This window comes from Amblyomma maculatum, chromosome 6, assembly GCF_055883805.1.
Source record: "Amblyomma maculatum isolate TAMU_Amacu chromosome 6, ASM5588380v1, whole genome shotgun sequence".
Lineage (NCBI taxonomy): Eukaryota > Metazoa > Arthropoda > Arachnida > Ixodida > Ixodidae > Amblyomma > Amblyomma maculatum.
Genome location: NC_139349.1, coordinates 7,643,103 through 7,667,139, shown reverse-complemented (window position 1 = coordinate 7,667,139; position 24,037 = coordinate 7,643,103). Strand labels below are relative to the sequence as shown.

At 43.7% G+C, this 24,037-nt stretch overlaps 1 protein-coding gene across 2 annotated transcripts in view; it reads right to left on the bottom strand.

Moving 5' to 3' along the window:
• Window positions 1-24,037, bottom strand: part of LOC146185009 (uncharacterized) — a 30,624-nt gene that overhangs the window by 3,569 nt on the left and 3,018 nt on the right. For both annotated transcript variants that reach the window (XM_084605961.1, XM_084605960.1), the window contains exons 2-6: window positions 21,693-21,797; window positions 19,174-19,540; window positions 8,509-8,763; window positions 6,079-6,224; window positions 3,261-3,341 (exon numbers count right to left, since the gene is read on the bottom strand). In XM_084605961.1, coding sequence (XP_084462087.1) covers window positions 3,261-3,341; window positions 6,079-6,224; window positions 8,509-8,763; window positions 19,174-19,535 — 844 coding nt within the window. In that variant the 5' untranslated portion in view covers window positions 19,536-19,540; window positions 21,693-21,797. The remainder of the gene's footprint in view (window positions 1-3,260; window positions 3,342-6,078; window positions 6,225-8,508; window positions 8,764-19,173; window positions 19,541-21,692; window positions 21,798-24,037) is intronic.

Genomic DNA, 24,037 nt, shown 5'->3' with positions numbered 1-24,037 from the left:
GCAGCATGTGTTTTGTCGTGATTATAAAAAATTGAGAAATTGAAAATTTCGACAAAATTAGTCACTTCATTTGCTGCGTCCCCCTTTATACTGAAGACCATCATCATCATCAGCCAGATTATACCCACCGCAGGGCGAAGGCCTCTCCCATATTCCTCCAATTATAACCCGGTCCTGTGCTAGCTGCATCCACTTGACCCCTGCGAACTTCTTAACCTCATCCGTCCACCTAACTTAACTGCCACCACCTGCTATGCTTTCTTTCCCTTGGAATCCAGTTTGTTACCCTAAGTGACCATCGGTTATCCATCCTTTGCACTTCATGTCCTGCACATGTCCATTTCTTCTTCTTGATTTCCACTAGAATGTCAGTGACTTGAGTTATTTCTCTGACCTACTCTGCACGTTTCCTATCTCTTAATGTTATCCCTAACATTTTTCTTTCCATAGCCCTCTGCATTGTCCTCAAGAACCCTCTTTGTTAGCCTCCAAGTTTCAGCCCGATAGGTAAGTACAGGTAAGATGCAACTGTTGTATACTTTCCTCTTGAGCGGTACTGGTAAGCTGCTAGTCATAATCTGCGAGTGCTTGCCAAATGCGCTCCATCAAAATTTTTACCTCCTTGCTATTTCCCTTTCATGGTGTGGATCTGCAGTACTACCTGTCCTAAGTAGACATATTCGCCCACTACTTCCACTGCTTCGCTACGTAACGTAAACTGCTGTTCCTTCCCTAGGCTGTTGAACATTACCTTAGTTTTCTACATATTTATTTTCAAGCCTACCTTTCTAGTTTTCCTGTCTAGGTCATCAATCATTCTTTGCAGTTCATTTTCTGAGTTACTTAGCAAGGCAATGTCATCGGTCAATCGCAGGTCACAGAGGTATTCTCCATCGACCCTTATCCCTAACTGCTCCCATTCCAAGTCTCTGAATACTTCTAAGCAAGCTGTGAATAGTACTAGGGAGATTGTGTCTCCTTGCCTAACACCTCTCTTTATAGGAATTTTGTAATTTTATTAAACAGAACTATGGTTCCTGTGCACCCTCTATATATATCTTCCAGCACTTTCACGTAAAGCTTGTCTACACCCTGATTTCGCAATGCTTGTATGACCGCCGAGATTTCTACAGAGTCAAATGCTTTTTCGTAATTAACGAATGCCATGTATAAGGGCTGGTTATATTTCGAGCATTTTTCTATCACCTGGTTGATGGCATGGATATGATCGATAGTAGAGTATCCTTTCCGAAAACCTGCTTGATCTTTTGCTTGGTTGCAGTCTAAAGTTGTCCTGATTCAATTAGCGATTACCTTGGTAAATACTTTATACGTAACAGATAGTAAGCTGATTGGTCTGTAATTTTTCAAGTCCTTAGCATCCCCATTTTTATGAATTAAGATAATGCATGCATTCTTCAATGGTTCCGGTACCGTCGATGACACCAGGCACTGCGTATACAGGGTGGCCAGTTTTTCTAGCACTATATCCCCCCCGTCCTTGAACAAATGTATAGTTATCTCATATTCTCCAGCTGCTTTCCCCCTTTTCATAGTTTCTATTGCTTTCTTAACTTCGTCCTTCGTCATTGGTGGAACGTCTGACTGCATTTCCCTACCGCCAATCTCATTGTTATCCTGACTTCTTTGGCTACTGTAGAGATCAGTATAGAACTCCTTGGCTACTTCGTCTTCCTTCGTCCTCGTCCCTTGGCTGGTTTTTGTTCTCTAAGACTATGTACCAACTGACCCAGATTTCAACCCTCCTTCAATACTTTGACTATCTTGTTCATATTCGTGATGACATTGCCTGCCTTGTCCCTTAGCGCATACATCTGATTTTTGCTTGTGCCCAATTTTTTCATCGTTTTAAGGCTGCCCCCGTTCTTTATAGCATGCTCAATTTTCTCCATATCGGCCACTCTGTGCTTATTGATTAGCTTTGATATCTCTGCCAATTCTATCTGGTCTGTTAGAAGGTTTCATACTTTGGCGTTTCTTAATCCAATCTTTCGTCTCCTTAGACAGCTTACCGGTATCCTCTCTAACTATCCTACCGCCTACTTCTACAGAGCACTTAGTAATGATATCTCTGAAATTATTGTTCATTGCTTCTAGGCTAATGTTGTCATCCTCGGTTAGAGCTAGACAGACTGAAAACCACACATCCTTAATTCCAAGACAGCAGATGCAAGACAATGGCAAACGCCCTGCACTATATCAATAGCTCAGGAACCTTCTATACAGATGCTGCCAAAACACCCTATGGCAATGACAGCGACGACAATAGTGGTCGAGGCCAAGGGTGGTGCAGTCATCACAGCCATATTATGCATATGAAATAACCCAGAGGCAGAAGACTGTGCCATAGCCCTGGGCATATGAACAAGCGCCCCAGATCACAGTATCCTCACAATCAGTGACTTGCAAATGGCCTGTTACAGCTACAAACAGGGACACATCTCATCGTATCTCATCTGGGCATGTGTCTCTTGCTGGCAATGAGCATGTTCGTGCAATCTCTTCTCCGGGTGCTGGCAGATGGCTATTCCACTCACCTATTTGCTCACGCTCCAATGTTGCCGCCTGTCCTGCAGAACATAACACCTCGCAAAAATCTATCTAGAAGAGAAGGCCTTCTGAAGCACACTGCACACATTTCACTCCGCCTTGCATTTAAGCACACCTTTTATCCCAAACGCTATCCTCTTAGTTTCTATGTTACGCCGCACATTCCACCCTCCAGCATCCCACATGGGAATGCCCCAATTCTCCCTCAATACACCCCTATCTCAACTCTCCCCATCGCAATGATAAACTGCCTAGCCTAGCAAGAACGGTCCTGGGCCAAAAGCATGACCTGTTCACATGGACCGGCCAGATAGCTGCGACAAATGGGGCCCTGGTTCCACCATCTGAGGGCTACCTCCATTCATAATAAGGTTTTTTGTTTTCACCCTCTCTGTTAAATATACTAGGTCACACAGTTGTAAATAGATAATTTGAAAGGGAAATCACAAAACAGGCAATGAATATCACCCTTGTGCAGACTGTGAATATTTCAAACACGTTAACTTGTAGTTATCTTCGTTAGCTACTCTATCTCACTGGTGTTGCCAACGTAGCTATATGAAGGTACAAAGAAAGAACTGAAACATTTCACTGCCATGCTTCCTTGATTTCAGGAGAACAGTGCCCATCTTTTAAAGCACTTCTTTGTTTCTAATTCAAGGTCACATATAAGACATGACAATACTTACCCAAGATGTAGTCTTCACTACGGGGAGTACCCTCACCACGCTCGCACGTCTCAGCCTCGGTGTTTTCCTTTTTTCTCGCTGCTAGCATAAAAACACAACACAACCACGGCTATAACTTTCTAAACTTCCATATTTTACCAAGCTGTGTTTTAAACCGTACAGTACATTATGTACAGAAAAAGCAGACATACTGGCCATGGTGGTTGTGTTTCAGTAGAGGTGAGATTCAAAAGATGTCCATGTGCTGTACAATGTCATAGCACTGTTAAAAAGTCCAAGTAGTTGAAATTAATCTGGAGCCATTCACTGTGGCGGCTTTCTCTCTTACTTCTTTCAATCTCTTCATTCCTTTCACAATGGTAGCCACAAAAAGTGGGAGAAATACTGCACCTTTTCTTTTCTGACAACCGACTATTTGAATTTATACATACTCCGTTCGAGAGCTTGCTTTCAATGGAGAAGAGCCCTCTCAGACGTGTGTAAGCTTTCAGCTTGCAGGCATAACAGCTCGCTTGTGGAGAACACCACCCTACGTTCATGACTTCAGTTCAGTCAAAGTTGTGAGACAATAAAACTATAACTCACTTCATAAAATTTCTTTTATTGCATCAGAAACAAAAATTAAAAAAGCATGCTGGCACTAGCCATTAAATATTTTTACGAGTAAAAGAATTTTGCTTCCGTTCACTCTTGGCTGCCATCAGAGTCACCGAATACACCAGCCACCACCTTAACGCTGCAACTCCCTTTATAAAGAAAATGGGTCCAAACTGCGTAGAAATATCGTCGAAGGTTTCTGCTCGAGTTTGTTAGAGGTTCGGCTCAGTGTGCTGTAAACCAAACATTTACATCCGCCTGGCTAAAATAGTACACAAATGGGGTTAGGAACCAGCTCTGCCTGGAAGAACTCATTTTGAACATGGTGAAAAATCCTGCACAATATATCGTGCTTTCACTCATAATAACTCCACCAAGAGTGCTTGCAGAATTAAGTTAGTAGATCTTGTGGGTCAGTCAAAAGCAAGTATCTAAATACTGAAGAGCTGCACAAAAGTCAATTCCACAGTGAATCAGTGGTTACAGCATTTAGCTGCTGGGTGTAAGGCCGCAAGATGGAATCCGGCTGCAGTGGCCACATTGTACTGGAGCCAAAATGGAAAAACACAAATGCGCTGTGCAACTGCAGTGCAAAGAACCATGTGTGGCCTTACTTTATATTGTTACCACGGGTAACAATAGCTGCTGCTGCTGCCTGCATGAGGTGGATCGGCGACAAAGAGGAAGATCACGTGGAGTGCGCATGGAATCAGCCGCCGCCACTTTGCCTGGCTCCAGCTCCTCTCACTGCCTGTTGCGCCTGAACGCCCTGGCCCTGTCCTTTGACCCTGTCCTTCTAGATTGCCGTCTCGGGTAGCCGAAGGAACCCGTGATAATATCAATGAAGTTTATTCTCTCTCTCTCTGCCTAAATTAATCTGAAGCCCACCACTACAGTGTCTCTCACAGCCCATGAGCAGCTTTGGATGTCAAACCTCACAAGCCATGACATGATATGGCTTTCAAGCAAACTGGTAATTGCACCTTTCCCAAGGCCATGCTATCTTTTACGCTGCTGTTTTATCAATAATAAAGCAGTTACCTGAGTGCAGCCATGTGGCTACAAAGGATAGCATTGAGTTTTTTGCTTGGAAGAGCAGAAGAAAAATTCATCCCAGTTTAAGGATTGAACCTGGGACCACCGCCCCTCTCAGACAGTCGCTCTACCAACAAAGCTAACTGTAATGGCTAGCGAAAAATTTCTACATTTTCATTACATACATTATATCACATGCAGAATGGAAACCAGAATGAAAAATATAGACAAAATTAGCAGCTGCCATGAGGGAGCCAGAAGCACTCCATGTGTCCCCTTTCTCTATGTGCCCCGACCATACTGCCCCGAGAAACATTTTCTTCAATATGCATTGCTAGCGTTTTCCACCATCCTTACTGCCACCATGCATCTGCTGTCGGCACTGGAATCACACAAACTGAATAATCGAGCAGCAATGAGCGTGGTGCTTGCATTGTATGTTCTCTGCTACATGCTGCCACTTCATGCTCCTACTTTTTGGACATGAAACACGCTTGTTGTGGTGCTACAAAAGCAAAAGCTGCAAAACTGCAATGTTCACCATGAAGAGGCGTCGACAGTGTGAAGCATGCGGCGTTGTTTCAACTGTGGTCATTTCATGCGATTTCTGACGCTATTCTCACCGTAGTTCATTATTTTGTTGTCAGAATTCAAGTGGTTCGACCAAACTTCAAGTAATGCAGCATTAATAGCTAATGAATAGTTAATGCAGCAGATTTATTGTAACACTGTCAATCACCACAACAGCTTCATTAAATGAAGTTCAGAGACACATAAGCTTCAACTGGGAGGGCGAGACGTTGGGGAACTTGAGAACCTTAATGATATTGAGCAACTCACAAAATGAAGATTCATTACTCTAGATTTATCAATAGTGAGCGTTACAGGTGAGTAAAGTACATTGTTATTTGATGCAGGAGCACAAAAGCTCCAGTGTTAACAGCAATACAGAGGAACAATAGCAATGTTATTGGTGTGTTTGGCTGCTGTTTGAGGTGACCATCTCTTTAAAGCATGTTTCAATTTAATATCTTTCGTAACAAGGCACAGCCAATTATTTTCAAACAGAATGAATGACAACGAAACCTGGAGTGTTTGCAAGCCTTGGCGAGCTTTCTCATTTGCCAGGCTAGTTCTAAAAGTAATGCAGGCACACATCCTGTTGCATAAAAGAAGAAGAGCTGACCCTTTCCTGAAGCGTCCTTGGAGTGAATGTTGAGAAAGTGCCGCTTGGCTGCCGAAGAAGTGCTGAATGCCTGTGGACATGTTGCCGAGGGACACGGGAAAGGGCGTTCCCCAGTGTGGGTGCGCTTGTGGGCAAGCAGGTGGGCCCTGGAATCAGTTTTAAGCAAAACATTATCTCTTTACCAATCCCAAGGCTACATCACCACACAAGGAGTGTCCACTGTAAAATAAATGCCCGCTCCAATGATTGCCAATTATTCCTATGTCACAGTGCCCCAGCAGTAGATTAGAAGTGATTAAAGGTGTGCGCCCTACCGGTTCTGACCAGCAGTGGCGTGGTCGTTTCTACTGCGTACGCTGAGCATGAATTCTCAAAAAGCACTACAAAAAAAAAAACAGCATCTTATCAGCGCTGACTTGCCTCTCATCGTTTGCCTCTTACCGGCATTTGTTGCAGTGCTACATATAATTATAATTGGTTTACAGGAAAGGAAGGGCACAGTATCTGTTGCACTTTCTTCGGCAAGCGTGAGTTTGGATGGTACACCATCGCTCCTCTTGCTTGGTGTTCCTTGGCGCGCGTTTAAGTGTGGGATTGCAGATGGCAGAAACGCTAGACAAGGCGAACACATCTTGCAAAATCACGCGCACAGATCTCGTGCACAGGATTTCGTTCCATGAGCCTAGAATGGATTTCACCTTAATGGAAGAACAACATAGCAAACACTCAAAATACTCAACAAAAATTTTGACGTCAGCCTTATCTTGAAGCACAACACACACAAACAAAAAAAACAACATACATATGTAACCAAAAACAAGACAACTTAGTACATGCTTTAAAACAGTTGGCATGTCCAAACTCATTCACCCATTCTGCCAGCTTTCTCTATAAAAAAAAAAAAAAAAAAAAAAAAACTGTTTCAGTCACCCATTTGAGTGCATCAAGTGATGTCTGCCGTTCAATTAAGGCTCAATTAAGGAGGTAATTTGTTCAAAAGCATTATCTAGGATTTTCTAAAGTCTAAATTTCTAAGTCTAAAATTTAAAGATAAAATGTTCTGAAAGCCCTGTCCTCTGAAAATGAGATTTTACCATACTCCTTAAAGTTGGCACTCCTGAGCTGCTGCTGCAAGAGGGCACTTTGCAAACCAGGTTGGCAGAATACCATGTCAGCAGTGCTGCTCTGCATTCTTGTATCTCTTGCACAGCAGGTAGTGCAGCGACTGGGTAGTGCGTGAACTGGACCAATATGTTGGTGTAATGCTGGGGTAGGTATCACATTGAGGTGGCCAAACAGATGAATATGTCGTGGTTGCACACATGATGATGAGTGATGATGGTAAAAAGATTGGGCAGAGGAAAGCTGGCAAAACGAAAGGCTGCCATATAAGGTGCCATAAATTTGAGGCACACAGAGAAAACTAATGCATCCATTTCTGATGTGTACTCACCTGTGTTAACAGGCTAACAGAAGAGGCCAACTTGCATATCAAACACTACTCCTAGAATGGCATCAGAACAGAAGTAGTGCTCTTCATTATGGCAACGGTTTACAAAGCTGCTACCGAAATCAATGAACTAGTATATGGTCAGCAGTTCACTGGGTACTGAACAAATCTGGTAACATTTAAGTTGTAAATTTAGAAGCCACCGAAACTGTTTCAATAATCTGAGATTATAAACATACTGATCTTAAATTTCATGACAGTTTTACTACACACACTACTCAACTTTTCACACAGCAAGCGACAAGCTTTAGGTATTGGCAACATATGGACCTAAGATTTGGAAGTGCTATTGGGTTTCTTCAGAACTAAATGGTATAGTGATATTAAAAAAAAACAAAAAAAACTGGATGTCTGATGCACCACGCAGCAGAGTAGGCGATGATACACAGAAGAGGCCACAATACACACACACATAAACAAGAACAATGCTGCACTGGCAGCCATCACCAGCGAAAGATATCTCCCAAGCTTCCAAAATCTCTCTCGTTAATCTGTCCTTGTTCTTCCTCAAAACTGCTACTTTATTAAGTTCTGCTGGAGACATTCCTTTTTTTACATAATGTGCATCTTTAGCTGGTGATGACTTTATTAGGATGCCTTCTGTTCTCCTATTGAAGAAAGAGAAAGACTTCTTAGATCATTGGGAGGACTGTCAAAGAAGAAGTAGTGTGTGTGTGCTTAGAAGTGGAGAAGGAAGAGGATGTTGGTGTTCAGTTAATCAGTTGTTAGTGCAGCATTGTCCTTGTTTATGTCTATGCGTATTGTGTGCCTCTCCTGTGTGTCGTCGCCTGCTCTGCTGCGTGATGCATCATGTCGTCTGATCAATTAGCTCGACTTTCTACTGTATTATGGATGTCTGGCTGCCTAGAAGACAGTCTAAAAAAATGTGCACGGACAGCCAAGTTTCAGCGAGCCCCCACCTGATGGCGAAGTTGAGCCCGCAAGTGAGACAGCGGAAGGGGCGTTCACCAGTGTGCACACGACCATGACGTTTCAAGGCCATGGTCGAGAAAAACCGCTTTCCACACAGCTCGCAAGGAAACCGTCGCTCCTCTTCATGGCTGAACCGGTGCTCAGCAAGGGTGCTTAGCTGCAGATAGCCTTTGCCACAGACCTCGCAGACGTGAGGTGGCTTGCGGCCATGGGTAGCTTTATGAGCCTGCATCTCCTTGTAGCTGCAATGCAATTGCAATTAAGCCATTCAGGTCAGGTCATCTCACAAGTGGACACATTCACACCCTTCAATGTGGCCAAATTTCAATTTGGCCATGTGCAGCACTTTGACTCAGAGGCAGAGCAGGTGCTGACAAATGCACCACCAGCTGCCTAAGATAGCTTTCACAGTATGAGGCAGCAATAACATGAAGCACAGCAGCAAGACACCATGTAGCATACAGCAAGCAAATGCTTGCTAATTTGATACCTAATACTACTGGCAGAGACGTAAAAACTTTAAACTAAAAAATGTAATATTTTCAGCCAGCAGATGGATAATAACACTTTGAAAAGAGGATAATTTCCAAAATACAAGCTTCCTATGGGCTTCATAAGCTAAAGCTGAACTGATAGATGAGCTACATCTAACATGAAGGTCAGCATGTATGCATAAAAATATTTTTAATGTACATGCCCTTCCAATATAAACGAGAACAAAGTTTGACCATTCCATTAATGACTACTTCGTAGTTATAAACGACAAGTACACCTTTCTCTGTTTTCTAGCTAACTTCTTTTTTGGCCTGCAACATTCAAGTCATTTTCAACTTTAGTACAGAAATAGCTGAAAAGTTCATGATTTCGTGAAAACTGGTTTTTCTCTTTCATGTTGGATGAACCTGCACATTTTCTGAAATAGTGAGTACTGTGGCCTTGTAATGGCCACCACAAACTATACCCATGTCATTCACAAGGTTTCTGAACGCTCTTAGGTATAGTAGCATGAATGAAACAAGATCTTCGCATGCTGCCTCTACTTTCACTGCAGGAGAAAATATCCGTTTATTTTCTGCTCAAGGCATGCAGCATATAGCAGGAAGTGTCACACCATAATCAGCCAGACTATACTAACTGCAAGGCAAAGGCCTCCCCCATACTCCTCCAATTAACCTGGTGCTGTGCTGGCTGCATCCACTTGACCCTAGCAAACTTCTTAATCTCATCCGCCCACCTAACTTTCTGACGCCCCTTGCTACATTTTCCTTCCCTTGGAATCCAGTTTGTTACCCTAAGCGACCATCGGTTATCCTCTCTTCGCACTACATGTCCTGCCCATGCCCATTTCTTCTTGATTTCCACTAGAATGTCAGTAACTTGAGTTCTTTCTCTGACCCACTCTGCACGTTTCCTATCTCTTAATGTTACCCCTACCATTTTTCATTCCATAGCCCTCTGTATTGTCCTCAAAAACCCTCTTTGTTAGCCTCCACGTTTCAGCCCCATGAGTACAGGTAAGATGAAACTGTTGTATATACTTTCCTCTTGAGCAATACTGGTAAGCTGCTAGTCATAATCTGCGAGTGCTTGCCAAATGCGCTCCATCAAAATTTTTATCTCCTTGTTATTTATCTCCTTGTTATTTCCCTTTCATGGTCCAGATCTGCAGTTACTACCTGTCCTAAGTAGACATATTCGCCTACTACTTCCAGTGCTTTGCTACCTAACGTAAAGTGCTGTTCTTTCCCGAGGCTGTTAAACATTACCTTAGTTTTCCACATATTGATTTTCAAGCCTAGCTTTCTACTTTTCCTGTCTAGGTCGTCAATCATTCTTTGCAGTTCATCTTCTGAGTTACTTAGCAAGGCAATGTCATCAGTCAATCGCAGGTTACAGAGGTATTCTCCATCGACCCTTATCCCTAACTGCTCCCATTCCTAGTCTCTGAATACTTCCTCTAAGCAAGCTGTGAACAGTACTGGAGAGATAGCGTCTTCTTGCCTAACACCTTTCTTTATGGGAATTTTGTTACATTCTTTATGTAGAACTATGGTTGCTGTGACAGATGTTCTCTTCTTGGGCTCCAAGATTAAATTAGGAGACGTCTGCTTCTGGGAAAGAGAGCCATGGCTAGCCTTGACCGCCTAGTAAAGAGCAGAGACATTAGTCTGTCAACCAAGATCCGTATAACTCGTGCTATGGTCTTTCCAGTTGTGATGTATGGATGCGAGAGTTGGACTGTGAAGAAGGTTGACCGCCGAAGAATTGACGCGTTTGAATTGTGGTGCTGGCAGAGATTCTTGAGAGTTCCTTGGACTGCCAGAAGGTCAAATCAGTCGATATTGTCGACCATAAACCCTGACTGCTCATTGGAAGGTCAAATTCTAAAGTTAAAGCTCAGCTACTCAGATCATCTAATGAGAAGAGAGGAGTCGCTGGAGAAAGATTTGATGTTGGGAAAGGTTGAGGGTCACCGGAGAAGCGGTAGGCAGCGAACGCGATAGTTAGATGGCATCCTCGAGGCGCTCCAGATGAAGTTATGTGATGTTAGAAAGATAGTGAGAGACCGGAAAGTTTGGCGTGATATTGTCCATAGGGTCACGAAGAGTCAGACACGACTGAACTGAACTGATGGTTGCTGTACAGCCACTATAGATATCTTCCAGTACTTTCCCATACAGCTCTTCTACACCCTGATTTCGCAATGCCTGTATGACTGCCGAGGTATCTACTGGGTCAAATGCTTTTTCGTAATCAGTGAATGCTATCTTACATTCCGAGCATTTTTCGATCACCTGGTTGATGGCATGGATATGATCGATAGTAGAGTACAATTTCCGAAAACCTGCTTGATCTCTTGCTTGATTGAAGTCTCAGATTTTCTTGATTCTGTTAGTGATTACTTATTTAAATACCTTATGTGTAACTGATAGTAAACTGATTGGTCTGTAATTTTTCAAGACCCTAGCGTCCCCTTCCTTATGAATTAAGATAATGTTAGCATTCTTCCATGACTCCGGTACAGTCAATGACATCAGGCATTGCGTATCCAGGGTGGCTAGTTTTTCAAGAACGATATCCCCCCTCGCCCTTCAACATATCTGTAGTTACCCGATCCTACCTAGCTGCTTTCCCCCTTTTCATATCTCCTAACACTTTCCTAACCTTGTCTTTCGTTACTGATGGAACGAATGACTGATTTTCACTGCTGCCTATCTCATTATTGTCCTGACTACTCCGGCTACTATATAGATCACTATAGAACTCGTCGGCTACTTTGACTATCCTATCCATATTCGTGATGACATTGCCCGCCTTGTCCCTTAGCGCATACATCTGATTTTGCCATGCCCAATTTTCTCTTCACCGCTTTAAGGCTGCCCCCTTCTTTAGAGCATGCTCAATTTTCCGCATGGTATACTTCCTTATATCGGCCACTTTACACTTATTGATTAGCTTTGATATCTCTGTCACTTCTATCCTGTCTGTTGGGTTGGAAGCTTTCTGACTTTGGCGTTTCTTAATCAAACCTTTCACTTCCTTAGATAGTTTACCGGTATCTTAACTGTCCTAACTATCCTACAGGGTACTTCTACCCCACACTCAGTAATGGTATCTCTGAAACAACTGTTCGCTGCTTTTATGCTAAGGCCATCATCCTCGGTTAAAGCTGAATAAAATAGTAGCGAGATCCTGAATTCCTCTGCCCTCCCACTCACTGCCATTCCATTGATGGACTTCTTGCTTACTAATCTGTTCCGTTCTCTCTTCAGATCCAGACTAATTCGAGACCTTACCATCCTGTGGTCACTGCATCGCACCTTTCCGATTACCTCTACATCCTGCATAATGCTGGGGTTAGAACACAGTATGAAGTCAATTTTATTTTTAGTCTCCGCGTTAGGCCTTTTCCATGTCCACTTCTGGTTCTTCCATTTGCTGGAAGCTGACCCTGGCAAAATTCAATGCTAAATCCCGAGCTAGCGAGGGTAGTTTAGTCGTACTGCTAGAGCAACTAGAGGGTATGAAATGGGATGTGATAGGGCTTAGTGAGGTGAGGAGGCCAAATGAGGCATATACTGTGGGATTCGGGCTTTCTGCAGCTGCCCTTTGTGCAGCCGCCGCCCGTCCCTTGTTATTTTCCACTTTCCCTTTTTCCCGTATCAAGGAGTGGAGGGGTGTCCGGACGACTTGTCACTGTCGCTCGGCCACAGCTTCGCCCCTGCTTCCCAATGGCTTTTCTCATTGGCGCATTTCGGCGGAAACACGGCACCGCTGGGGGGGGGAGTTACTAGTTAAGTTTGCAGAGTGCCATAACTAGAAGAATCATAAATACCTTCTTCCACTACTAATTAATACTAATAATTATTATGTATGTTTTATTTGCTGCAAACAAATGGTAAATAAGCAACTATGCAATGTAAAGAAGATAATAAAAATTGTTTCATTTCAGTATTAAGGCATTACAGCATGGGCAAAAAACATTGCTGTTGGCATGGAGCTCTATGTTCATCAGCACAAAGCATTTTGCTATAGCTGTTAAGTCGCTCTCTAAAAACCAAACCAGTATGGCCATCTGTTGGCCTCCCTTCTGGCATGATGGCAAAAAACTGCTGTGACGCTTAAGCTTCACTTTAACGGTATGACGTGACAGTGTTATTGGATTCTGTCTGCAGCTTCCTTTGCAGATGCTCATTTGCATACATGCAATTTGCTACTCATTTAAATATGAATCCCTTCATTTATGCCTTTATTATTTTACACGCACTGATTAGCATACAGTCGTATGCTGCCACATGATGTGAGAGACTACTCAATATGCAGCCCCACTTTAACCAAGCCTTACGAACGTGCCTATGTGGCCTAGTGGTAATGTGTCTGATTTGCGATCAAAAAGTCCAGACGGGTTTAATTCAATTTCCTCCTCATCTCAAAAGATCTACCCACGTTGGCAGCTCCTGCCAACTTGCCCGTGTCATGTTGCCTCGCGATGCCACACAACCCGACAGCCAATCGGTGCGCAGCCATATCACCTGCCAGTCATACACGTGATTCTTCAAAAAGCTCGCAATGCCAAAGCTGGATTTTCTGGAGAATGAGGCATTTGGTGCTGCTGTATTAAAATACCAGCGTCATCTGGTAAGGGCTACTACGGTAAAAGGCACTCGGGCAGTATAACCAGCCAGTGAGAGAATGCACTCTACGAACATGTAGAACCTCTGTCAAGGTGACTGTTCTGCTTGTCACTACACATTGCATCCCTGTTGCCTAGGTGATAGCTGCCCAGCACCTACCTGCCTGCACTGCCAGAAAAAGCTATTGGTATGGGAGGTCCCAGAAAAATTCATTTGTGTCTTGGCTGCCTTCGGCCTTGCATGCTTTGCTCCGTGCGATTACAAATGTGGTTGAAGCTAGTGTGACAGCCTTAATCCCATGTTGCGGCTAAATGCAGTGAGGACCAGCACATGATGCTGCAGCTAATATGCTTGTGCAAGATTAACATGCAAATTTCTGGACTTCCTGCAAGTGACGGAGAAAATTAATCACCAGACCCTGCGAGCATTGCCAAATGGTCCAAGGTACACATTCTATGCACTGCACAAAGTGTTTGGAAACTAAAAAGTTACCTAAAAATTCCAGCCTCTTCAATTCACTAGTATTAATAGCAGGTGCATAAAGCTCGGGCATGCCACATCTGTGGCTGGTAAATGTGCACTCAGTGGCGTCGCTAGGGTCACCTGCACCCAGTGCAGAGGCGCGGCACTGCCCCCCCCCCCCTCTGTCCCCGCGATTTAAGCACCGAATCGCAACTTCCTTTCTACCTCCTCTGTGCTCATGGTTTGCTTTGAAGTGAAGTTCGCTTTGCACCCAATCATGCAATGCGAGCGGCATTTTTTTTTCTTTTTAACACTTATACGCAGTGATCATGCCCCGCGACTGATAATTCAGTAAAGCATCACTCAAAAGCACATATATCCGAAAAAGGCAGAAACATTAGCATGCGTGAGTTGCGAGAAAATTCACTGAGCAAGAGGCATAAGACAGGTGATCGCCCAGTATCAGACCATAAGAATAAAGTGGCCTCTGAACTGCACAATGTGTAAACATTAAGCGTGTGCAATCACTGTAGCTGTATGTGCACAGATATAACAAGGACGTGAAGTGGTAAATGCTACCATGACTATAACGGAGTAGTAACGCAACTTCGCATACATATTTAGAGACTATCAAAAAGAATCAGCGAAGAAAAGTTGAGAAACAGTAAAGAAGCGCCTTCCTGTGTCCTCCTTGGGTTAGTGCTTATTACGCATGGTTACACGAATTCAGCGTAAGAATAAATTTCCAACTTGCGATAAACAACTGCACTTATGCCAGTAATAATGGCTCAGAGATTGGCGAACACAAACAATGTCAGACTATGCACATTATCGCGAGCACATGAATATGCATAGGAATGACAAGTGAGAACTAGAGATGTAAATCTATAACACAAGGACAACTGGAACACACAGCAAATAACTAAAGTCATGAAACAGACAAGCTGTTAATCAAGACCTTTAATGGACATGCCAGAAAACACGACACTTGCAAAAGTCACAAGGAGCAAAGAATTGTCTGCCGCATATACAAAAATTAAAAGGCTTACACGTATCCCTCGAAATCAGTTAAACAATCAAGAACCAACCGATATACAAAAAATGTGAACACTTAAGGCCAGTTTTCTTCATGCAAATTATTATAAAATTATCATGGCTATTTTAAAAGGGACATTCACGCAAAGAGTGCAAAGCAAAAGTACAATCCAGAATTGACCGATATAGTAAAATTTCGGTAATATGATCCGATTGATACGAATTCCCGGCTGGAGTGCATCATGTACAATGTGCAAAATTTCTAATGTTCCGGTCACTCTCCCGCGGCCACTGCAAACTCGAACGCGCGAACTGCAACCGCAACCTTGAGCACTACGCGATCGCCAGCCGCGCTGTATGTATGCATCACGAGCAGTGTGCGGTGATGTGTGGCCCGCACATTATAGACTTTGCGATCGCTATAGTTGTGCTGCACGCTTCGCGAGCAGTCTGTGGCGCCGCTCGGCCGGCACGTAGTCATCTTTTTGTGGTGCTAAGCCTTTATAGTAACTCTAGTCATGCCATACGCACCGCGAGAAGTCCGCAGAGACACGTGGCGCGCACGACAGCAACGTCACGATTGCCTGTTGCGCTTTGTGCACTGCGAGTGGCGGGCTGTGATCACGCGACCGTAATAAACCTTCTTGGACGTAAACAGCTCTGCGCAACTGCCTTTCCTATGATTCTGCAAACTTATTCTCTTTCATTTTGATGATACCAATGTTCGGGTGATACGAATTCTTTCGAGACCCCGTGAGATTCGTATAACTGAGGTTCTACTGTTTCAAAACGTTTGAGCACTTAAAAACCACTTTTATTCATGTAAGTTGCAACGAAAAAAAAAAATCACAGTTATATTAAAAGCAGATATATTCACGGAGTGCAAAGAAAAATCAAATCAAAATTTTGCTTTCCTGCTGTTAGCACTGCAAAGCTGCTGATCACTTGATCAAAATCGATGCTTTTTGCCAGCTCAGATTCAATCAATAATAATGCCAGATCTGATCGCCTAGACTGACCCATTGTAGATCTCAAGTAGTTTATTAGTTTCAGCTTAGAAAAACTTTTCTCACACGATGCCACAGACACACATATCGTAAGAAATAGCTGCAGCCCTAAAGACAGGGTGGGAAGGGAGTTTACAAAATCCCACTCCGTAATGAATGTCAAGGAGTCCAATGCTGCCCAACTGCTGGCGACTTTGAGGGCAATGCCAGTTGCTTTGAGGTGTCTCCTCATCCTAGGAATTTCGATAACGAGAGCGGTGTCAAACAGTCCGTCATAGAATCCAGTATGTTTCGGAATAGAAACTTTGAGCTCTTCCTTAGTTGAATAAAGAAGGCTACTGGCTTCAACGGGTTCAAACAGAGTTGCCACTTCTCGAATCGCTTTTGGATCTTGGGCAAAGCTTGGCATAAAATCTATCAATGCACTCCAGCATCGCCCTCTTATTTTCTTCCTGCAACGAAAGTCCTGAATCTGGCTTGTTCACCTGGCATCCTCTCCTGACACGCCTCTCAACTGCAATTCCAAGTTCATTGCATTTCATGAGCGCGTGCTCAACAGCAGTACTAAACAATACAGGTGTAAATAACACAGGTGCCCTCCTTCTCATTTTTTTTTTGTTCTGGTCAGCGCGAAGCGATCAGACTTGCCATCCCCTGAGCAACAGACCTTCCGTGCCTCTCGGCGTTTTGAAAGTGTGAGGCGTATTTGTGACAGGGCCGAGGAGCGAGAAAGGTACAGGTACTATGAACAAGACAAAATACAAAGGACTGCTGGAGAGATGCTGCCTGCGGTCCTAGCTTGAGAAAGGACAGTTAGGTGCACATAACCAAAGAGGTGATGCAGCGGCGCAGCAGCCGACGGGTGTCGTCTAACACGCTCCCGCAAAGGGGTTTCCGATGGGTATCGTGTTAATGATGGGCTTTCCAGGGTACATGCATGTACACAGGCCCGGTCCAATGTTAAAATGGCGTGGAGTCTCTAACAAACTAAGGAATGTGTTTTCAAGTGCTCCTCACAACAGAATAATTCGTTCTACGAAGACATTGCACTTGTCATTCAGTGTCTCCACCAATTCGCGCCTTTTCGCGTCTTTACACAAAATTTATTTCGCCCCCTCGCCCCTTCCCCCCTCTAACTTCTGCACCCCCCTGAGCGTTGCACCCGGTGCATACCGCACCCCCCGCACCCCTCTCGCGACGCTACTGTGTGCACTGCCAGGTATAAGGCTTTCATACCAGACAGTGCTGAAGTATTGATGAAGGAGAATACAGGCTAAGTAAGACCTCGTTAAACTGAATTTCATGGGATCGGGAAAAAGTTCGAATTGTATGAAGTTGAAATTATGGAATGGCACTATAAAACTAACAAGAACTTCTTGCATTGTGACAAATTTGTCTGACGAAAAATTAGACAATTGTCAAATTCTTTTTAGGCAAGAACACCGCGACAATGACTATTTTTGCATTCCCAACAACGCTTTACTGGTACACAGTGTCGGCAGCGTCAAAGCAGAATTGCTGGGAAATGGTAAGGGCCTTCCCGACAATCTCTGCCTCCTGACACGTGATGCAGGCTACTGGTGACGGGGCACCACCGCTACCACGTCACACCGTGAAGATTGTTGGGAAGGCCCTTACCATTTCCCAGCAATTCTGCTTGACGCTGCCAACACTGTGTACACGGCGCGCTGAACGGCATTTAACGAGTGCACATTTACGGAGCAGTGCAAAACCCACATACCACGCAGATAGATGAATGAAAATGCAGACAATGCCCAGTGCCACCAATGATTGTCCACAACACCACGCAACTGCAAACGTTAATGCATGGACGATAGTCGTCATCGCCTGGGCTGGTGTAAACAGTGTGAGGCTCAGAAAAGCGGAACCGAAACTAAGTAGTCGCATGTCAGAGGTATGCGGTCAACTCTGCAGCACACTGTTCAGGTGGTTCGGGTTTGAGGAGTGCTATTTTTACGATCATTTACAGTGCCAACTGTACCTAGATACAGCCTAACTAGCACCTGCCTGATGCTACAGCTTTACATGGATGTAGTAGTGCAGTTCGATTTATCCACACATTCGAAATATTGAAGTTTGAAAACACGCTTTTACTGTAATACAGTTGAAGATGGTGCTGAAACGTTGTTTCAAGGATTAAATGGGAATCGAATTTCTTTGATCACACAATTTTCAAATGAGACTGCTACCTAAACCACTCCATTTCTCTGCATGCTTATGACCTTGAGAGGAAACTGGTTTCATTTCGTTTGGTTTATGGGGCTTAAAAGCAACTCTGGCTGTGAGGGGTGCCCTGTGGAAGGCTACATGCAATTTCAACAGCCTAGGGTTCTGCAAAGGGCACTCACATTGCAAGGTACATGGGCAACTTGCTTCTTCCCTCCACTGAAATGTGGCCATCTCGGCTCGGGCCAAACCTGGCTCTCTCAGCTCAGTAGAAGAGCACCCTAACCACTAAGCCAACATGGCAGGGCGAAAAGAAAGTGGAATGCCTTTCAACATCAAACGTAATCACATAGTCTCACAGCATCTATTTTTAGTCACTCACATTCGCACTCCTTCTTTTTCCCTCTACACAAATTTAGTTCTAGAATTCTGTTTCTCAATTGCATCCAAGAAAACCAACAAAATCAGATGTACATCAATAAAATCTCAAGGAAAGGTTTTACTGTGAAAGCAGTGTTACTGTGCTGCTGCCGCCCAATTCTGGGCAGCAGCACTGGCAGTAGTAATGGCTCCAAGGACTGAATGATTTCAGCAGCACTATTTTATTTCCATTTACCTCCCTAGCCATTTCGCTGATGGTCATAAGAACATCTGGGTTAGCCATGAGAATCAGTCATCAAGCTTCACAAGTGGGCACAGTGGCTATTCAGGGCTATTTTACATACACGCAGCAGCATTTTCTCACAATTTCCTCAAACCTGCTCCAACTAGTGAAGCTATGCACTGGTATCGAGTACCAAAAAGAACAATGAGAAGTGGGCCTCACGTCATGTAGGACTGCTGGCAGATGGAACACTTGAAAGGCTTTTCGGGCTCAGCATGCATCCTCATGTGTTGCTCCAGGGTGTCCCGGCGAGTGAAGTGTGTGCCACACTGTGGGCAGGGAAGCAGAGCCCCGTCTCCTCCCTCGTGTGTGCGCAGATGCCTGGCCAGGGATGTCTGGTCCAGGTAGTGTGCATCACACAAGTGGCATGACAGGGGACGGCGGGCATGCATGCGGCGATGCCGGGCCAGGCTGCTCCGCACAAACGTCTCAAAGGGACAGTCGGCGCACGTGTACTTGGTGTGGGGCCCTTTCTCCTCCGAGTCTTCCCCAAACTCCACGAGCTCCTCATCTCCTTCCACCATCTCCACTGCAACAAGCATAAGGAACATCACATGAACTTGCACAACCAACACCCTGAAAAAGTATTAGATGGACAGATGTACACCAGAAAGGGAACTTCTCAGATGCTATTTATAGACCATGATTTAGCAAGAATGCATTTGAGGATGTCTTTTGGAGGAGTCAGCTGGGAGACTATGAATAGGTGAGCTCTTTCCACTAAACAAACGAAGGGTACTGCGATCTTTCTAATGAAAACTTCTCACTTCTGAAGCAAGGGCTCCCCATTCCCATGAGCTCCTTGACTCAGTTCAACGAGAAAATTTTTTCATGCATTCAGAGCACGTGAGCAAGACTATGTAGTTGCTCTGCACAGCAGCAATGTGAAAATAGTAATTCTCTGCTGGTGACAGTGAACAAGGGCCATTCTTCAAAAAGTAAGTGCAACAAAATATTGCGGCAGTACTGGGTGTGCACCAGCAACATCAAAAAGTGATGTTTTCATGCAGCAGAACTTGTTTCAATAACTGGATTCACCTGCAGTGCTCCTTAATAATTATGTACTTTTAAAGCGAAAGCCTTAATGGCTCATGCTCGCAGCCACGATCGTGTCCATCTGTCCGTAACGCTTTAGTCTGATAACGTTACCAGTGGTGTAGTATGTCGTACCTTGAAATAATGATGTCATCAGTGGTGTAGTAAGCGTGCCTAAAAATAATGATGACATCATCAGTGGTGTAGTACGTCGTACCTTTAAATAAATGATGACGTCATCAGTGGTGTAGCATACCGTGCCTTGAAATTAGTGTAACTATGCGACGTCATGACCGGACGCAACAACATGACGTCCGTGACGTCATGATCGGATGTCAAGTCATCATGACATCACATCCAGCCATGTCTAATAACCGGAAATGATGTCATAACGACGTCACATCCGGTCATGACGTCACCAGGCGATTCACGCTTATAGAAAGCTGACCCCACCGGGGCGTTCGATCCAGGCGTCTGTGTGGCACCTCTCATTTGACGCTTCCTCGAACGCCGCATTCACGCAGCATATAGAAGCAGACACAATACAGCAGGCATCAGCGGTGTTTCAAATTGATTTACAGGAAAGAAGAGGCGCAGAATCTGTCACAATTCTTGATGGACACCTTAAGAGGGCCGTAAGAAAAAGGAGGAAGGTGGGAGTGAAAAAAAGAGAAAGAGGTGCCGTAGTGGAGGGCTTCGGACCACTGTGCAACAGATGCTTTCGCCTCATCACACTTTAGTGGTCCAAAGTTCCCCCTAGAATTTTTTGAAAGCCAAGGGCAAAATCTGCCAAAACCACCTGATAAAAATGACACTAGCTATAAGCATCAAAGCTTTTGCATTGTAAACACTGTAGATTTGATACACCCACAAATTACTGATTTGGAATATGTTACAGTTTTGTTCTATTACATGTTACACAAAATTTTTATTTACATTATATATCTGCAAAATGTAGAATGTCAATGCGCATATCAAGATTTTGCAGATTTCATCCCTAGGCAGCTTGTTAAAATACTGCTGACTAGACTAGACGGCAATGAACTCCATAAAAAGCACAAAAATTAGCCAAGGTTTAACTCCGCTTAAACCAATTAAGACATGTAATAGCACTGTCTGGCATGGTTCGGCATGGTTTTGCGGGGCAGTTCAGCATCGAGACTGGCACCGAGTTTGGTCAAGTGTTAAATGTCTTAGTTGCTTTTCTTTTTTTTTTCCGAAGGGAAGGAAGAGCACACTGTCTCACTTCTCAGTGGAAACTTACACTTACAATTAATGGCATAAAATTGGAGGCATATATGCTGTCAATTCGAACCCCTATCGCAAACCAGGCTTCAACTTGACTAGCAGATGGATGCTTAATGGGAAGCAAAATGGTATGACTCCGCTCTGAGTGCTGCACAAAGAATAGCTGCATTTAAACTTTAATACAAAATTGCATTATATATTTGTTGACACTTCCTCTCCACCCTTTCTGTCCACATTTCTTGCTTATGCCACTCACCAGGCAATTAAGGCTTTCACCTTAATAAGGATTCAAGCGCTCAGCCGACACAATGCTGGTTGCTATCAATGCCAGCAGCAGCCCATGATCGGAGCATGATTTGATGTTAACAAACAAGTATGTCCAAGCTAGCAGTACCTACCTTTACAAAGGATTCCGTTTTCATCATCGGAGCCATTTGAAGCGTCACTAAGGTCAGGATCAGGCACACCAACTCCATCAATAGCATCCTCAATACCCAATTTACCTGCAATATTGAAATTTGGATAAGCACATGACTGTAGCATGGTCTCATTTCTCTCACCACAAGTTAACAAGATCTCATTTTGGGATGTTGTTAAAAAAATCTCAGTTTTGGCGTGGTAAATCTGGATGCAGGATCTACAAGTCCATACAATGCATTAAGGGCTGTAGCTGATTATAAGTGACTACATTTAACCAGCTGTCAATTCAGTGTCGTGAGCAAGTTCATTTCCCCTAGAGCCATTCACGCCCTTTTTGTTTCAAAATGTGTTAAAGAAATTAAAAGTGCAAGGACTTCATATCAGCATATTTTTTTGTCTCTGCAGAGCATCCAAGTAAGACAATTTGACAGAAGCTTGCCAAATTTTAGATAGCAATATAACACGAAACAAGACAGAGCAACAAGCCAGGAGACTACGCACAAACCAGCCAAAGTAGCCCCAATTTTTAATCAAACTTTACTGACTTCAGTCTGGTGACAAAAACAAGTAAAGCAATTTTGCATTCCAAGCTAGCACTTTAGTTATTTTTGTTACACCACTGTCACACTACAATTCTCAACCATACCACCAACAATGCAGGGATGCTGTGTTTCAAGCAAATAGGTTTCAACTCTATGTCTTCTTCTAGGACCATTATAAACATGACCAATTAGGATCCTCACAAATAAAGACAGGAAGCCTTCTTGGTGTGGGACAATATACTGCCTTTTGTTAACTATGCATGCCTGAGCCTTCCACAGTGAATGTGGAATAAAGTATTATCATCGCTATTATTACTACATCGCATAGTAAAATAGCATTCAAGAAAGCTTTAGAGTGTGGCGTGGATGCAATCAAAAAGGTGTTTAATACCTGGCAAAACGATTAACAGCAGGCTATGTGACTAACAGCTGAATTATTTTAAGGCAAATAAGAGCCCTCTCTTTTTGGTGGCAATACAGATCTTCCATTTCGAAATGGCACTAATTAAGACAGCCTTGAAAAGAATATGAAACGTGATGTGCAGCATGGCTAACATTTGTGCACTACTCTTTTAAAGGTTGCCTGGTATAGTGCAAGCTAGAGAAATGCCACTTCTTTTGTTGCAGAAGCTACAAAGTTAGGCCTAATGTTATACTTGCTGCCTAGCTTAGGTGAGGAATACTTAAATAGCTGGAAGAGAGCACAACTATCTACTTTTCACCAGCACCACTGGAAACTCTGCATGTTATGCAAAAGGCTTATGTGGAAATCTTACCTCAAACTAAAAGAATGCCGCAATAAGTGAACCGCTAAATCCCACGATATAAATTACTAAAAAGGCAGCAAAAATATTCTATAAGAGGTAAGCAGGTCTGATTTGTATGCTGTAAAATGATGCCTACTAGAAGACACTTATCTATTATTTGCGCATTAAAGGTCTCTCAAGTGACATGCTTAAATCCAACAAATATTCTTAAAAGTTTGCTTACTTTCGTTGTTTATGCTGTTGCCTTATCACCATAAATGCATGCACTGAGCAACCTTTTTCACTACACCTGTTCATGAAACAGAACTAATTTGCTTGCAGATGGTTGGAATCATATATACAGACCCAGCTGCCATGACCAGCTATACTCATGTTCATGCAAACAGGTTATTGGAGTAGTTTATGTCAGGTTAATAACATTCAACATCAATAACGACCAAGCTAACACTAGCTTTTTTTTCTTGTGGGCTTTCGAAGTCTGCACCTGCCTGTGAAGTTAATATTTAGTTGGAGAAAACAGGCAAAATATCTGCAGTCCACAGTTGAATACTGTTACCGCACAAGCAACAGAAAAAAAAACTTCACCACAACACGCCATTGCCAGTTGCTTAAAGGGCCACTGTCTACCCTCCGGTTGAAAATATTTTCTTCCCTGGTGACTGTGAGGCTTCGTCCCCAGAACGCAAGGCCGAAAAATGTTTTTGAAGAGATTAATTAATAACGCAGTTAAAGCCACTGCAATCACCCGATTCTGTCGTGTTTTTCTCCTCCCGTTCCCTTGAAAAGGTTTTTCACTCTCTTGCCTGGTCGTCTAACTCCGCAAGCCAAACCAAATTTCCCTTCCTCCTCCGCGTTTGGCGGGAGGTGGGGCATGGTACTCTGCATGCGCGAAAAAGAAACGGGCAACGGAGCGCACGCCACTACATTCATTGCATTCAGTCCGGCCGTGGCGAAGGAAAAGCGCACAACGAGCGGCGCACACAATTAGTTGTGTAAGCCCATCCTTCACCTGTC